Source organism: Citrus sinensis, chromosome 2 (assembly GCF_022201045.2).
Source record: "Citrus sinensis cultivar Valencia sweet orange chromosome 2, DVS_A1.0, whole genome shotgun sequence".
NCBI classification, from domain to species: Eukaryota; Viridiplantae; Streptophyta; class Magnoliopsida; order Sapindales; family Rutaceae; genus Citrus; species Citrus sinensis.
Genome location: NC_068557.1, coordinates 30,056,333 through 30,072,516, shown reverse-complemented (window position 1 = coordinate 30,072,516; position 16,184 = coordinate 30,056,333). Strand labels below are relative to the sequence as shown.

The window sequence follows — 16,184 nt, the reverse complement described above, 5'->3', positions numbered from 1 at the left end:
TAACAAAGTTACCCCGTTAAAAGTTTTTAAAAATAACCTCCACCTCATTCTTAGCAATGCCGAAAGAAACAGGTTTCCTTCTCATTTTCTAATAAATTCATTCTATATTTCTGTAAAATAATCATAAAAACTTGACAACTTTGAGTAAATAATCAATCTTCTAATTATATTAACAAATGTCTGAGTATGAAGTAGATTGTAATTGTAAATAGATGTAGAGCCAACTCTATTTTCAAGTTGTAGTGTTGGAAACTAATTACAATAACATTAATTAGATATATGAAAAGTAAATTCATGTCTTCGAAACAAAATTCAATTAATCATGTATAGGTAGGGGTGGCGTTTCCCTGTTCAATTCATGGTCAGAATTGAACATAACCGAAACTGATCGGTTCTCAAGAATCCAAATCGAATACAAACCTTTAGGACTATAATATTTTCCAAATTTTGCAGCTTCATCCCTAATCTTATTGTATATTACAATTATGGTAGCCACAAGCCATAACCACTATATTTGCTCACGACTTTTAAGTCCAATAACTAATATACACCAGCACAAAATCAACCCCTCATAAGGTTTAAACAGAAAGAAAGCAAACACTTGGCATAATTTTTTTTTAAAAAAAACCTCCAGCACCAAAGATGATCGTGCATGAAGGGCTAACCGCTTGAGGGGCTGAGTCCGTGACGGCGTCACCGTGCTTGAGGGGCTATGTCGCCGCTAAGGCGCTGACTGTGAGGCAAGGGAAAGATGCGAGGGAGAGACCCAGAGGAGCTGACGGTGCCGTGTGTGATGGGCTGAGTTGTCACCGTGCTTGAAGGGTTGTGCCGCCGCTGAGGGGCTGTGCTGTGAGGAGAGGGAGAGACGCGAGGGAGAGACCGAGAGATATAGATGCGAATCGTTTACTAATTTAGGTTTTTAATTGAAATGTGATTTTAGATTTTAGTTTTTAAATTATATATTTTTTAATTTAACTAATTCGAACCAATCAGGTTTTTAGTTCGGTTCAGTTCAAAATCAAATCGAAAACAAACCAATCTATATGTAAATTTTTAAACCATTTGGTTTTTATTCTTAGATTTGAACCAATCGAACCGAATTTTTTGGTTCGGTTCGGTTCGATTCCACAAAAACTGAACCTTTTGCCCTCTCCTACTTATAGGCTTTACCTTTGTTATACTCTCTACCTAGAGCTGACAAAATTTGACACGAACACGACATAAATAAATGGGTATGGGTGGTCAAATTTAACACGATTATTAAATAGGTCGGATTTGGATCGACATGATTTTGTATTGTAGAATATTATGAGATTATAGTTTAGAAAATGTTTTGTATTGTTCGGAAAATATTATGAAATTATGTATAAATCGATTATGGTGTTAAAAATTATCTGTAGGATAAGGAAGAAGCCCCACAAATATTGGATTAATTTTTTTTTAGTATTAGAATTTATAATTTATTATGTTGTCTTGTTAATATTTTGTGTATTGGCATATTATGCATTAGGTAATCAACTTTAATTTAATTTTTTTGTTTTATAAAAAAAGTAAAATTAAAATTAATGAAAGCCTAAGCCCGTTCAGGTCCTGCCCAGGCCCAGTCCCAGTCCGTACAAATTTGGACAAGTTTTTAGAGGGCTTAGACTTAATGATAATAACATGGGCTTGGGTCAGGGCTTTAAAAAGCCCGATCTAAGCCCACAAATTGCCAACCCTACCTACTCATTGAAGCAAATTTCATAGCTCATAACTAAAAGTCTCAGTTCCTATAAGTTCTTTAATTTTACAGTTTCCTATCAAAATTAAACTTATTTCTATTTGTTTATCGTTGGTTTATGAACTTTTAGAGAATGACTTTACCATTACTTTTCTTTTTCGAGTAAGATAAAGGCTGACACTCATAAACTAATTTGTGAAACATAAATGTAATAGCATGAGTGATAATGACGAGTTTAAGAACATAGGTTTGTTATATTTTTCTGTTACATTTTTGTTTAGTTTTAAAATTTTAGCTTGGTGATTATGTCTTTAGAATTTTCTTGTCTCTGAAAACCTAAGTAGCATGTGCTTCTTTATGTACATGGAGAGAAAGAAAAAAGAAAAGAAGAAAGGGATGAGGGGTACAAGTAAAGATCTTTTGCACTTAGAGCACAAGGATTCTTCGGCTTCAGCTATAGGTACACGTTTGTACTCTCTTTTCCTATATATGTGTATCCTGCAAGCTCTGTTGTTCAACAGTTGTGTTTATATTTACAGAATCTGCACTTCTTGTTTGTAGCAAGAAAGACAAGAACGGTGAGTTAAAAAAACCAAACCCTGGTAAAATGCCCAGCTATGGACCAGTTCCTAGAAGCCAGGGTATTCTGAATTTCTATGTGTTCTGGAAGTACTCTCCCTTCAAAATACTGGCTTCTGGTTGATAATTTGTCATGGGTGTTGCTTCTCTGTGAAATTGGTTCATGTGCACTCTGTTTCCATAGTTAGATTATTGCAAAGATCTTGTTTGAGTGATGAATTATGAAATTCTCAAAGGAGAAAGAAATTTTAAAATTATTGTTCTATAAATTGTTGTATTAAAGAGTTTCAAAAACCCTTATTAGAGATTTTTTTTTTTGTTTCTAAAGTTGTTTCTGGAACTTGGAATATCTTTATCAAAGTTGTTTCCAGAGCTTGGAATATCTTTATCAAGTTTATGTCAAGGAATTTTCTCAGGTATGTAGAGTCATATACATTTTGTAGGTATTTCATAGTGTCCGAAAATATGTTCTCTCATTTTTCAGTTTTAGGAAAAGTTAAAGGTTTTTTGGGAGTCATATTAGATGTTAATAAAAGGCTCCAACTTGATGCAAAGGCTTGTCAGCTGATTTTATTACTAAATATATACAATTTATCTTGATCCACAGACATATATACATAGATACACGCATACATACAAACACACAGACATACAAACAGACATACACACACACACACACACAGAGCTATAGGTACACGTTTGTATTCTCTTTTCCTATATATGTGTATTCTGTAAGCTCTGTTGTTCAACGGTTGTGTTTATATTTGCAGAATCTGCACTTCTTGCTTGTAGCAAGAAAGACACGAACGTTGAGTTAAAGAAACAAAACCCCGGTAAAATGCCCAACTACGGACCAGTTCCTAGAAGCCAAGGTATTCTGAATTTCTATGTGTTCTGGAACTACTCTCCCTTCAAAATACTCGCTTCTAGTTGATAATTTGTCACGGGTGTTGCTTCTCTATGAAATTTGTTCATGTGCACTCTGTTTCATACATATATACATATATACATACACACATACAAATATACAAGCATACAGACACATACACACACACACATACAGACACACATACACACAATACATACACACACACACACACACACACACACACACACACACACACACACACACACACATATAAATACATAAATACATATATAAATACATACATACATACATACACACACATAGAGACACACATACACACACACACACACACACACACACACACACACACACACACACACACACGTACACACACACATATTGGGATTTTTTTTATATTTTGTTATTTTAAAAGTCTAACATTACATCCCAATTAATTAGGTAGATATAACTCTAGTGAAAATCCTCACTTTCAAAGTTTCATTTCATCATCACAAACATAAAAATAGAAGGAACATATTTCAGCTGCGCGGATGGCTCCTCTTGATTGGCAATATGGAAGTAATAAGCGAGAGGCTTTGTTTTCATGCATGATTAATTCTAATAAAATTAAGAATAATTTATTATCACAATTGATAAATTTTGATTTATAAACCATGGTCCTGTCGTAATCATGCCCGGCCCATCAGGCCGCCACCCAGCATAAAATATGGAAGCAACGGGAAGTGTCCTCAAACACACACACACACACACACACACACACACACACACACACACACACACACACACACACACACACACACACATACATATATACGTACACACACACTCTTAGTGTAAGTTTATAAAAAAATAAATATTAAAAAATTAGGTATGTCCAATTACACTTTTGGTTATTGGGATTTTTTTTTATATTTTGTTATTTTAAAAGTCTAACATTACATCCCGATTAATTAGGTAGATATAACTCTAGTGAAAATCCTCACTTTCAAAGTTTCATTTCATCATCACAAACATAAAAATAGAAGGAACATATTTCAGCTGCACGAATGGCTCCTCTTGATTGGCAATATGGAAGTAATAAGCGAGAAGCTTTGTTTTCATGTATGATTAATTCTAACAAAATTAAGAATAATTTATTATCACACATGATAAATTTTGATTTATAAACCATGGTCCTGTCGTAATCATGCCCTCCCCATCAGGCCGCCACCCAGCATAAAATATGGAAGCAACGGGAAGTGTCCTCAAACTCAAAGTAAGCTCAGCCCATACTCACAAAGTGGCTTCTTTAGGTTGAAAAAGACACGAGCAGATGGATTGCGCTGTTGAGCAGGGATCTTGGAGAGACTCAAACCAAATCAACCAAAAGACTTGGTTAAAAGTCAACCTGCGAATCTTCTCTTAAAGGACATGAACATTATTCACTAACGATCGTGTCGCAGTCCAAGAACCGTAGTGTTCTCATGCTTATTAAAGCCTCTAAGAATTCAAATCACATAAGTGATCCTCTTTCTCTCTCTCTATTAGTAAACTCTCTTGCTCTAAAAATACAAAACAACTAGAGTTTTATTCTTTTTCTTAGTTCTTTTTATTTTTTAGAACTTTTTAATTAAAGCAATCAAAGTCAAGCCACATTATTTTGATACACATTTTTTTTGTAAACCAAAGAAATGACTTAAGAGTTAGAGGGCTGGAAAAATCTCAGCGTCCCTCTAATTGTTTTCCTTAAAAGTTGGTTCGGAAGTGCTTCTGGCCGCACATATTTACTTGGTGTGAGAAGTAATTGGTTAAGGTATCTCCCGAACTATAAATTTAAGTGTTGGAGTTAGCATTTGGTCACTAACTAACACGGAACAGATTGCAGCATCAATACATATCAAGTAAATAACGCTCTAAGCCTCGAAATGCACCGAACTTCTCCAAGTAAAGGAATGACGTCCAATGCATAGGCAAGGTCAGCAGCCAAACCATTAATTTTCCAAATGTGTGAGAGACGGTGTGAACAAGAATGCCCATCAAATTTGAGTACTTCATTGGGAACTCAAAGAGGGATGGGAGAATAAATGAATAGCCAATTAATATCGAGTCACACTCTAACCATAACTGATGCCATATTGCCATCCTCTGTCAATAGTTGAATCAATTGCTAAAATAGCAGCCTTAGTCTCTGCCAAAAAAGTAAAAACACTACCACAAGCAGCTGGTCCTAGGTTGCTCTTACAATTTTGCTAGAAACTCTTTACACAAACATATTACAAGTATTGTCCCAAGTATTGTTTGTTATTCTGACATACTTGTCATAAATCTTAAATTCCATACATTTCTTTCAAATAATTTTCCCCATAAACCAAGCGCGAGCAACTAAGAAGATTAAATTTAATAAATAAAAAACTGTGTATATATATACTTAGAAGTGTTTGTTTGGTAAGAGAAAATTTGCGTAGATATGGGGCATAAATCAGAGGAAAATAGAAAGTTTGGGGGGTCTGATGAAGAATGATTTTAATTGAGGTTAAATTTGTCATTAAGAGGCTGTTATAAGTAAAGAAAATGAGTCTTAAGAGATTAATTGGTGGTAACAGTAGTCCAATTCTTATTTTCAAGAAAGATAGTCCGACTCTAATTAAAAATATCCAAGCAATTTCGTGATTCATATCGTCTAAAATTACTTAATATAAGTGTGGGTAAATTATCTGTATGAGTCTATGTCGAGTTAATGAAACACTTCTTTGGATTCTGGCTTTGGATGAACAAGAATAAAATTCACAAACAAAGAAGAGATAGCATCAAAAATTGATAGACAAGTGAGGCGGTGGAGGTCAAATCCATCGCAAAACTTTTTAAACAGAAGGTGACAAAGATGAACTGCTCATACAGGCAGCCGCGTGCAGCTTCGAAATCATCTCAACGGCTAGCCCAGTCCTTTTTTGTTCCCAACCCCACACCTCCATTATTTGTTGCTGTAACGTTAACAATTTTACCAAGTACTCGAAGCAGAGTCATGGACCCCATAATTTTTCAAACTTGCTGTTTTCTTTTTTACCGTTGAAGAAACAACAAAATAACGGCTCAGATTTTGATGATCAGATTATACCAATCTCTCTCTCTTTTTTTTTTTTGGAGTCGAGAAGAGAAAAGACAAATGCATGCATGGAGAGAGAGAAAATGACATGATGGGTGTACAAAAGCATGATTAATCGACATGGGGTGACCCCATCACCATGATTCACCATTTGAACAAAATGAGTGCAAATTGCCATCGGATACGTTTTACATTTTGCTATCGGTCAAAAAGGGGGTTTGGAATAAAAAGATTATTCGAGATAACGGTGCCAATTTTGGGCAGGGGTCGCCGAGTTTTTGAAATTTTTTAGAAAATGAGTAGAAAAAATTAAAATGTTTTTAAGATGACCCCTGTCTTATTTTTCAAGACAATCCTCAATTTTCTTAAAATGTTAACTTGCAATATATTTTAGCAACTCTCATATTAAAATCCTTGTTGTTCCGCCATTGATTTATGGTAATGATATCTAATCTACACTACAACAAATAAAAATTAAAATATTTTAATGAATATCTTTAAAGTTTGAATTAATGATAGAATTGCACAAATATTTTACTTTAGCGGGCTTATTGATGAGATGCGTATCATTTTTGTCAATTTATAGCTGTAAATTTATATTTTTAAAATTTCTTTTAATCATCATTCCTACTTACCTCATAAAGTTGTTTTTTTCCCAAAAGAAAAGAAAAAAACCGTTTGAAATATTTTTTACGTGATACACAATTATTGTGGAAAAATATATACGATGTTTGGGTGTTGTTTTACCAATTTTGAATTTTCTATATGAATAAACATGTGATTGACTTGTAAAAATAATGTGGTACTTTAAATGTACAAAATCGATTATGGAATGCAATTTAATATGCTATATATTACTTTGAAGTTGGACACCGTGGTTAACTAACTACAATACGCACTAAAAAGGTGCTATTGAAATGAATATGTGATTTTTATATTATTTTTTATTTTATTTTAAGTGGTCGTCAATTTAGTGGAATGCAATTTTATATGGAATGCAATTTTATATCAAATTTTTTATTTTATTTTAAGTGGTCGTCAATTTATCTTCTATTAATATTTTTTTTAAATACTGATAATACACTAGACTACTGAATTACATTAGCTATTACAACAAACAACTATACTGATATTTATAATCGGACATATAATTAGGGGCTATAAAGTACTTTGTTCAGAAAAATAACCGATATTTATAATCATAGCTATAAAGTACTTTATTCCGACAAATAACCCTTGCAACCTTTAAATTCTATAAAGTACTTTGTCCAAATAAATAAAATACTTTGTTCGAATAAATAATCCTCACAAATGGGAATATCTCTACTCCATTCTTATATTTTATGAGACAGAAAAACTTTAAATAAATCTACATAATTATGCATAATATTAAATTGAAAAAGTTTTGAGTATGTGGAGACTCGAATCCCTAACTCACAATCATACTTATCTGAGGGTAACGAGGGTAACGGTTCAATGGTCCAGTGCTAGTTAAGTGATTGTGATCTAACCATTCGGGAAATCTCAATCGACCTTGTATTTCGGTCGTTTTACATTTTCCATGACCAATGGGCCAGCGCCACAAAATAAATTAAGATTTAAAATAACTAACATAAATGATTATTTAATTTAATAATACTAGGTAAAAAAAAAGAGAGTAAAAACAAATTCCAAGGATTTGACTTTTCTTTTCTTTTGCAACATTATCCCAGATAAAAAAGTAACAATTGCTATGTCTCTCATGTTTGCCACAAGGCAGACCACTCAATTAGTTTTATTACTGCCCTTTTTCTTGGTTTTGATTAAATATATAATATTAATTACCATTTAATTTTAGATCCGCCGTATAAATTTATAATATGGGTACATTTATGATGACAAAAACATTAAAAAAAAGGAAAAAAATGATCCATATAGCATATGCATTTATAAATATAATTCATATTCAAACAATGAGCCTCATAATTTATTTGTTGCTAATTAAACTAGCGGGATACTATAATTTATTAATGTCAACGAAGCGACACAGTACAAATAGAAACAAACAGACTGGCATTCCCATTACAAGTTTACAACACAAGATTGGTACAAAGCACTGGATATGATACGATATGACTGAAGCAAAAAGACAGAGAAAGAGATTAGAGAGAGAGAGGGAGGGAGGGGGGGGGGGGGGGAAAATAATTAAAATAAGATTAATGTGGGCATTTGGGTTCAAAGGCCAAAGGGCCAACGGTGTAGAGAGCAACTGGAGGTTTGCCTGCGGAGAGTGACTCAGGCCTCAAAACGGCGCCGGTGGCTCCACCGTGGAGATTGGACGGTTTGGCGCAGGAAGCCGAGGGTGATGTGACTAGGAACAGCTTGCACTTGTGAGCTCCGTAGCTGGTGATTGTCTTGGGTGCTTTGATCCTGAAGTAGCCGTTCTTGTCCGTTTTGCCAACCACATTGAGTGGATACTTGGTGTTGTTGCACTGCAATTTCACAGTCGCCCCTGCCCCCTCCCCCCAAAAACATATCAAAACAATGTCTTTGTCAGTATTCATTTGGTGGTCATTTTTTCTTTTTCTTTTTTTACTCAAAATACTCTTGTGGTTTGAGAATGAGTAAAGCAAGATTTGTTTTTGAGATTGATTAAACCCATGGACAATATTAAAAGAATAAAAAAAATATTTAAATACTAGGGACTTCAAAGAGAGAGCTTGAAAAAGGAAAAAGTAGCTAGCTATGCTGCCATAACCATGCCTCCTACTGAATGTGACATAAACCTAGAACAAAGAGAAAGAAAGAGATCAAGAGCACCTCTCTCTCTTTCTCTCTCTCTCTCTCTCCATTCAAAATCTGGGAATGTATACATACTGCATCCATGAAAACAAATGCACATTCGCATCCATACGTATGTTATGTATGCATGATGTATAACTAAACATATATGTGAAATTAATTGAAGTAATAATGATGGAAAAAATCAAGTATGTAAATGTTAGAAGCAGGGAAAGTTAAATTGAAAGAGTTCGAAACTGACCGAGAACAGCGGTAGCTCCTAGGAGGGTATCAGCTCCGGCGTACTTGCAAGACTTGCAATAAACGACGCCTTGAACTTCAACAAGGCTCCTAGGGAAACGATGGGTGGGTGTGGGTGGGTGAGCAGGAGCAACGTGCGGTGGAGGTGGGTGAGCAGGAGCAACGTGTGGTGGAGGTGGGTGAGCAGGAGCAACGTGTGGTGGAGGTGGGTGGGCAGGAGCAACGTGTGAAGGTGGGTGAGCAGGTGCATGAGCGGGAGTGTGAGCCGGTGCATGAGCCGGCGGGTGGGGGTGGTGGTGATGATGGTGGTGGCTTGGGGCGTGAGCCGGTGGGGCAGTAGGAGGGTGGCTGTGGTGGTGGTGGTGGTGGTGATGGTGGGGGCTTGGTGCCGTTGCCGGGGTTACCGAGTGGTAGTGTGATGGTGGCATAGCCATGGAACTCTCAGTGTAAACCTGTTCACCATACACAGTGAAGCTGCAGCCGGCTAAGACCAAACAAACATGAACAACAATCAGTAAAGCTTTACCCATTTTGTTTTGTTTTTTTTTTTCAGTCTTCTTTTATCTCTAGTAAAGAAGATGGCCAGCCAACTAGGGGGAGGGTGAGAGAGTGAGAGAGATCGAGAGAGGTGGTGAAAACGATCTCCGATTGGGGGAATTTATAGGGGTTTTAACCCGTGATTCTCTGCGGTTTTTTGTGATAAAATTTTTATTTTATAATATGGTGGTGGGGCTATTATTATGCATTATGCTGTGAGGTGGACACAAACATAATGCAAAAGAAGAGAGATAATGAGATAATGCAAGATTGATTCGTTAATTTGTTTTAGCGTTTGGTTGAGGCCCAAATAAAATTTGTTGAATTTTTTTTTTAATTTTAAATCTAATATTAAAGTCTAATGATATTCATAATACTGATATTCAATGTCAAATGTGTAGACAACTTCTAACATCTCAAATTGACTCCCATAATGTGTGTGTATATTATTCAAGGAGACTTAAAAGGTCATTCCACATGTGTTGTGTGTAGAAAAAGAGTGACTAATGAGTAGGGATGGTAAATTAATCCGGACCAGGATTGGACCCGGATAATCCGGTCCGGGTTTAACCCGTACCGGAAGGTAATACAATGCGGATCCGAAAAGGATATTTTGAACCCGGATATATTCCGGTCCGGATCCGGTTTATCTTAACCCGGATGTCCGAAACCCGGACCCGAATAATTTAATTATAAAAGAAAAAAAAAAACCCTAATGCCTTAAGTCTTAACCTACTGCAGCCGCTTCTTTCTTCTCCAATTTCTCTTTCTTTCTCCTCCATCTTCTCTTTTCATTAAAACAAACCCACTGCAGCTGCTTTCTTTCTTCTCCAATTTCTCTTTCATTCACTCAAATGACTTGGAAAAATCTTTGTATTGAAAGGAAGACAAAGAGGAATGCACCCATTAAGGCTTATACTCATTTTTTGTCACTCTTGCTGGTTTTTGACAGCTACTTTCCGCCACTCTTGCTGATTTTTTGTCACCAGAAATTGCCGAATCTCCACAGCAACTTTTTGACGATGCTCTCCTCGACGCCGACGACAACACCAATGCCACCAAAAATCTGAAAACTCAGCAATCCTCCCTCAACATTCATTTAGCTATGGTTTCAGGATTTTGGTGATTTGAGATTTGGAGATTTGAGGAAGTAACATCAAGAGAAAAAAAAAAATTGTAATAGATATGCGGGTTTAGAACCTGCAATCCAAAAATTTGACTTTTTCTGGGTTCAATCCGATTCGGACCTACAATAAAAATATCCAGATTATATCCAGATCCGGTATAACAAAATTATCATTCGGATTCAGAATCGAAAAGACTGGACTCGAACCCGGATCCAGATTTTGCCATCCCTAATAATGAGTGGGTTCCATACGTTATTTTACTTACTAGGGAAAAATTATACCGGTGGAGGATTTTAAAAGGATAATTAGGAATACAAGGTGATTAAATCCCAAGAGATCGTTGTAAACAAGTGGCTCAGAGATTCACATGCAGAGGTGAGACCGTGCGAGTGGGCTCCGGAATTTTGGCACATGTAGCGAGGCAATGTAGAAGTTTCCGATGTTTCTTTGGTTACTGAACCTCTCGTCTTTATTTTTTTAAAATTAAATTAAATAGTACGTTGATTCTTTGGTTTGGGAAATTAATGATATTTACTAAAACTCTTGGTAAATGGTAAATAAGATGAATGATTGGTATGGGCCCAACCAAAAAGTAATGGCAAGTGATAAAATTTCGAGCTCTTTGTGGATAAAGAAAGAATATTGTACGTTACAATAATTTTTGACGTTGAAGTTCCTGTGTTTCACAAGAAAAGTGAAAATAAAATAAAGCAACCTTAATTTCCTCCGTTATTAAAAATATTATAATATTTTAAAAATATATTAATTATTTATTTTAAATTAATAAAATATATTTATTATCTATTAAATTATTAATTAACGTTGAAAGATAATGACATTAGAAGGGTAATTTAATATTTTCACACGATATAAAAAATAATAAAAGAATTTAAGAATATAAAAATGATAATTTAAAAGTACGTAAGTGATAATAAGATAATTTAAGAGTATATAAATAATAATTTTTTTATTTTAATTTAAATTTCAAAAATAAAATATCAATTCGCTGTATTAACTTTCAGATGGTAACTAATGATTTAGTTATTAGTATATATATTTTGTCAACTTAAAATGAACGATTAATATTATTTTTTACAACAAAACAAATATAAGGTATAAAATGATAATTTCCCTAACATAAATAAAGAAATGAAACACTATTTTCGCTTTTGCCACTTTCGTTTTCGGTTTCGAATTATCGTCGGAGTCTAGAAACTAGGTTGTGTATTTATTATATGTGCTCTGTTTTTATTTGTTTATCTTTTCTCTGTTCTGACACCTTAGAAAACTTAATCAGAAAACGACATGGCAAGGAGAAAAGAAAATATTATACTAGGGTTATTGATATTAAATCAGAGCTAGAATTAGCCTTAGGGTTCCTTCTTTTAAACCCTAAAAATTGAAAACTCAAGTTTATTATTTATCGTAATATAATTAAATTCCGACAAAGTTAAATAATGGGTTCATTTGATGGGTAAGTCGTGTAAAATTTATCAATCATTTTTCGCGTAAAATTAATAGTAGAAATTTCCAAATCTAAGCGAATGTCAAATTTGGTCCAACGCATGAAATAAATTAAAACTCTGGAGATGATAACTTTCTAGATAATGTAATTGATTGTCCAAGTGATTGAGCTTTTTATATATGGAACTGCAAATGTAATTCCTCTGTCCCGCATTTCGGTCCTTTTATAGAAGGTTAGATATTATATTTTGATGAACTATTATTTGAACTAATTAAATAATGATATAATTTTTATTATTTTAATCGAGATATAAATTAAATATTCTAATTAAGCAAATATAGTATTATTTTTATGTTTTCATTGGCTTGATTCTTGACCAAATCATCTTTCAGTACGCATCCCTCAGTTGATTACTGACATGGCATTAACCCTTCCCTGGTTGAGACGCAAGTAACAGGTACCTACTGGCGATCGAGGTCGGTTGAATTATTTGATGCAGTACATCATAAAATTTTTTTACTAAATTTGGTATAGATTATATCACATTAACATAATTTTTTTAATAAAAATTTACTAATGGTATATAATTAATAATTCTTAATTGACATTTCTCTCTCCTACTTGTTTGCTTATCCTTCCACCATTTTTATTTTATTTTTTTCATTTATCTCTTACTTTGTGTTTTGTTTCAGCTTCTCATAAACTCTTTCACTCCCAATCTATAAACAAATATTTTCATGCATTTGTCATAGAATTCCAGTTAAATCATATATTTTTGGTCCAACAGTACTTATCGGAAAAAAAATTATTTCAACAAAAAATCATTGATTTTTATTTAAGCCCACATTAATTGATCCACATTTCCACACACAAGTAAAATTATACAACCTCGCATACAAAATGCAGCTTTTAAAGTTCAGAAGTTTCACTATGCTCTGATTTTACAATCATAAAGATTGCAAATAATATTTTTTTTTTAATCAAAAAGGCATAAATGACAAAGCTTTTATTATAATGATCGGCCGATGAATCGCATGTGCCAGAAGAGCCGAAGACAAACCCAGTAAAGCAGAAAAAACAAAAAAGTATTAACTCATAGGACAAGTTTAATTAATAAAAATTAATTATATTGAGTAAGAAATAAGGATCACTTAAATTTTATTTCTTCTTGTGTTTGGGGTAAAAGGATTATATATAGCTTTACTGATGTAATCATCATCAGGTATGTGTAATTTATGAAGCTGCGTCCATAACCGGATCCACCAAGAAGTCACATTTAAATCGAACAGCTGTTTTTGTATTCAATCGAGAGATTATACATTAGGCTTAGGGTTGCAGCACCTCAATGGCGAGCTGAAAATAATAAATTGTTGTTGACTTAGAAATATAAAATGAATTAGAATGATCGAGATAATCGGATATAACAGATCATATTATAATAAATACGATCTGATCCGATGTAATGGAGTTCGATAATATCAATACCGATTGTGCGTATAAGCCAATAGCAGTTCTTGATTTCTTGTATTGTATGATTGTGTTGTATCCATTCGATTCAAGCATAAAATATAAAAAATGAGACGGGTATGAGTTGAGCAGTGCTGCAAAAGAAAAGATGATCGCCCACTCAGCCGCTTGGCAGTTTGCATGCAGTCCATGAGCAGCCATTTTTCATTCAGCTGCTCACCGTCCTTGGTCCTTATTCCTAATATTTATTACCCTATCAACTAACTCTCTTGTAATTTTTTTTTTTTTTTACAACATCAATGATATAAGTAACATGTACTGTTGAATCTAATCAGCTGTACAAATTATTTCTATTAATAATTTTTTTAAAATAATAGAACTAGTTAACAATCGGTTCAAAATGTGATTTGAAATTTAAAAAAAAAAGTAAAAAGAGATATGATAAAAATAATAATATCTCGGGTTCTTTTATTTAAAATTAAACAAGTATTACTTATTTTATAGCATTTTGATGTCGAAACATATGAACCGCTTTGATTATTTTAATTGATTTGATAGTTAATCCTTGTGACTTTGAGTCCTATTATCAAATTGGGTTACTTTAAAAAAAAAATGAAAGAGAAAGTGGTTGTGCAAGGGTTTATCAATGATTATTTTTTAGGTACTTAAACTTATATCTAAGGCTGAACCTTATCTAAACTACTTGCTTTTGGTCGCCCGAGCACAGCCTGCCAACAATTATGGCGGTTGAATTTGAATGGAAGACTAGTATTCTTTCCAAGCAGTGGACCTAAGAAAGGGCGAAGCAAGTGACTTTTACAATTACTTTGCTTCTTCTGTTCATTAAAATACACTTTGCATTTGACGTGTGGTTATTTCAAGATGATTTGGTACCAAAACTTATTTTTAAGTTATGCCAATTAAATTCAAAATAGCAATATTTAATTGTTTTCATTATACCCCGGAAATTCTTCTTTTGTTAAATTAAAATTATGCATAATTTGATTCTATAAGAATGTAGCCCGTATAATGGTCGACTTTTACCTATCTAATTCTTTGAAATATTTTATATTTGTATGAATAATATGATCTTCCAGGGACTTTTAGTCGCTCATGTGCTTTATTTTGTTATCCCTCGTATATTCTTTGGTTTCATGATTGTTGATTTCATGTAGAAGATTTATTTATATTTGTACAGGAAAGATAGTTTTACTTTTCAAATTATCACAGGAGACTCTCTGCTTGTTATTGACTTATTATTTCATCAATTGTGCTAGATGAAGGAAATGGAGTTCAAGAAGTTGTTCGATACACAAAATATTGCTGCCTTGCTGCCTTTCGTATTAAGAGGAATCCGATTCAGTGTGTTCTCCTTCCTCACTGCTCGTTGCCAGCTCTTGAAGTGCACCCAACATTTACCGTACGAAAAGCGGTCAGTTTCCATACCTTTTGAGCATGCTTACTAGGACTAGGCATTGGATTGGATTCGGATAAGAACTTGTCAACTTGAATTAGACAAAGTCTACGAACCCAACCAAACCCACGAACCCAGCCGCATTGACATCGTTGGCCAGATTCACAAACCCGCAGCCACAAACGTAGTCGGCAGCCCCAAACCCACATCAACTCCCGAACCAGCCAGCACCGAGCCTCTGGGAAGAAGGAAAGACTAATTGTTTCAGTTGTCATGACCTCTACTAATTGATTCTTGATCTTCGAAAGAGAGGAGTTGGAGAATCTTTTTCCAGATATGGCAATTAAACTTGAAGGATTGACACTTGGTGGAAATCAATGCTTTGTTGTCATTATTGCTCTTATTATTCTCCTTTTGCCCACAATTTGGCTAGACAATCTTAGCCTTCTTTGGCAATTGGTAACCACATCGACGTCCCCCCCAAATTCAACTGATATTTGTCATTTGAATTAACCTGGTCTGATCCTATCCCAAATTAATCTGACATATTCATCCCATCAGAATCCAATCCGATTTAAGGTTCAGATTGTGTTCAGTTTTGAAAGAGATCTCTCATTCTGACATCTACTACGCACAGGATCCTTCAACAACGTTCTTCCAAAGATTGGTGTAGGTAACAAGTTCTGTGCTGCCACCCAACTTCGAAAAACTTCCCACACACACATTCCCCCACACACACCCACACCCCCACCCCCCCCCCCCCCCCCACCCCCCCCCCCCCCCCCCCCCCCCCCCCCCCCCCCCCCACCCACACCACACCCACACACACACATATATATATCAGTCTTGAGTTAGTCTTGACTGTAAAATCAGCCAGCCAATA

The 16,184-nt window shown here is 34.5% G+C and overlaps 2 protein-coding genes across 9 annotated transcripts; one reads left to right on the top strand and one right to left on the bottom strand.

Moving 5' to 3' along the window:
• The first annotated feature begins 1,784 nt into the window (after positions 1 to 1,784).
• Positions 1,785 to 4,847, top strand: LOC112497171 (uncharacterized). Of its 8 annotated transcripts, none has more exons than XM_025094715.2 (5): positions 1,785 to 2,180; positions 2,282 to 2,298; positions 2,628 to 2,715; positions 3,070 to 3,171; positions 4,391 to 4,847. In XM_025094715.2, the coding sequence occupies exons 1-5, from the start codon at positions 2,066 to 2,068 to the stop codon at positions 4,405 to 4,407; spliced, it is 339 nt and encodes a 112-aa protein (XP_024950483.1). In that variant the 5' UTR covers positions 1,785 to 2,065; the 3' UTR covers positions 4,408 to 4,847. The 8 variants fall into 8 exon arrangements, 6 of the variants coding, with proteins under 6 accessions (XP_024950483.1, XP_024950484.1, XP_024950486.1 ...); XM_025094716.2 differs by lacking the exon at positions 4,391 to 4,847 and adding an exon at positions 3,875 to 4,372; XR_008051728.1 differs by lacking the exon at positions 2,282 to 2,298.
• A 3,388-nt stretch (positions 4,848 to 8,235) lies between these two features.
• Positions 8,236 to 9,937, bottom strand: LOC127900452 (non-classical arabinogalactan protein 30-like). Its single transcript, XM_052435563.1, has 2 exons — positions 9,293 to 9,937; positions 8,236 to 8,761 (listed from the first exon to the last, which is right to left on the bottom strand). Exons 1-2 carry the CDS (start codon positions 9,819 to 9,821, stop codon positions 8,466 to 8,468), a joined length of 825 nt encoding a protein of 274 aa, XP_052291523.1. The 5' UTR covers positions 9,822 to 9,937; the 3' UTR covers positions 8,236 to 8,465.
• Positions 9,938 to 16,184: the final 6,247 nt, after the last annotated feature.

What these genes read in the sequence shown, in the direction of transcription:
- LOC112497171 (XM_025094713.2), top strand. Translation starts at nt 2,066, where the DNA reads ATGTGCTTCTTTATGTACATGGAGAGAAAGAAAAAAGAAAAGAAGAAA. An exon ending in ATGTCAAGGAATTTTCTCAG is followed by an intron (nt 2,716 to 3,069) that starts GTATGTAGAGTC and finishes TTATATTTGCAG; the next exon opens with AATCTGCACTTCTTGCTTGT.
- LOC127900452 (XM_052435563.1), bottom strand. Translation starts at nt 9,821, where the DNA reads ATGGGTAAAGCTTTACTGATTGTTGTTCATGTTTGTTTGGTCTTAGCC. An exon ending in AGGAGCTACCGCTGTTCTCG is followed by an intron (nt 8,762 to 9,292) that starts GTCAGTTTCGAA and finishes GGGAGGGGGCAG; the next exon opens with GGGCGACTGTGAAATTGCAG.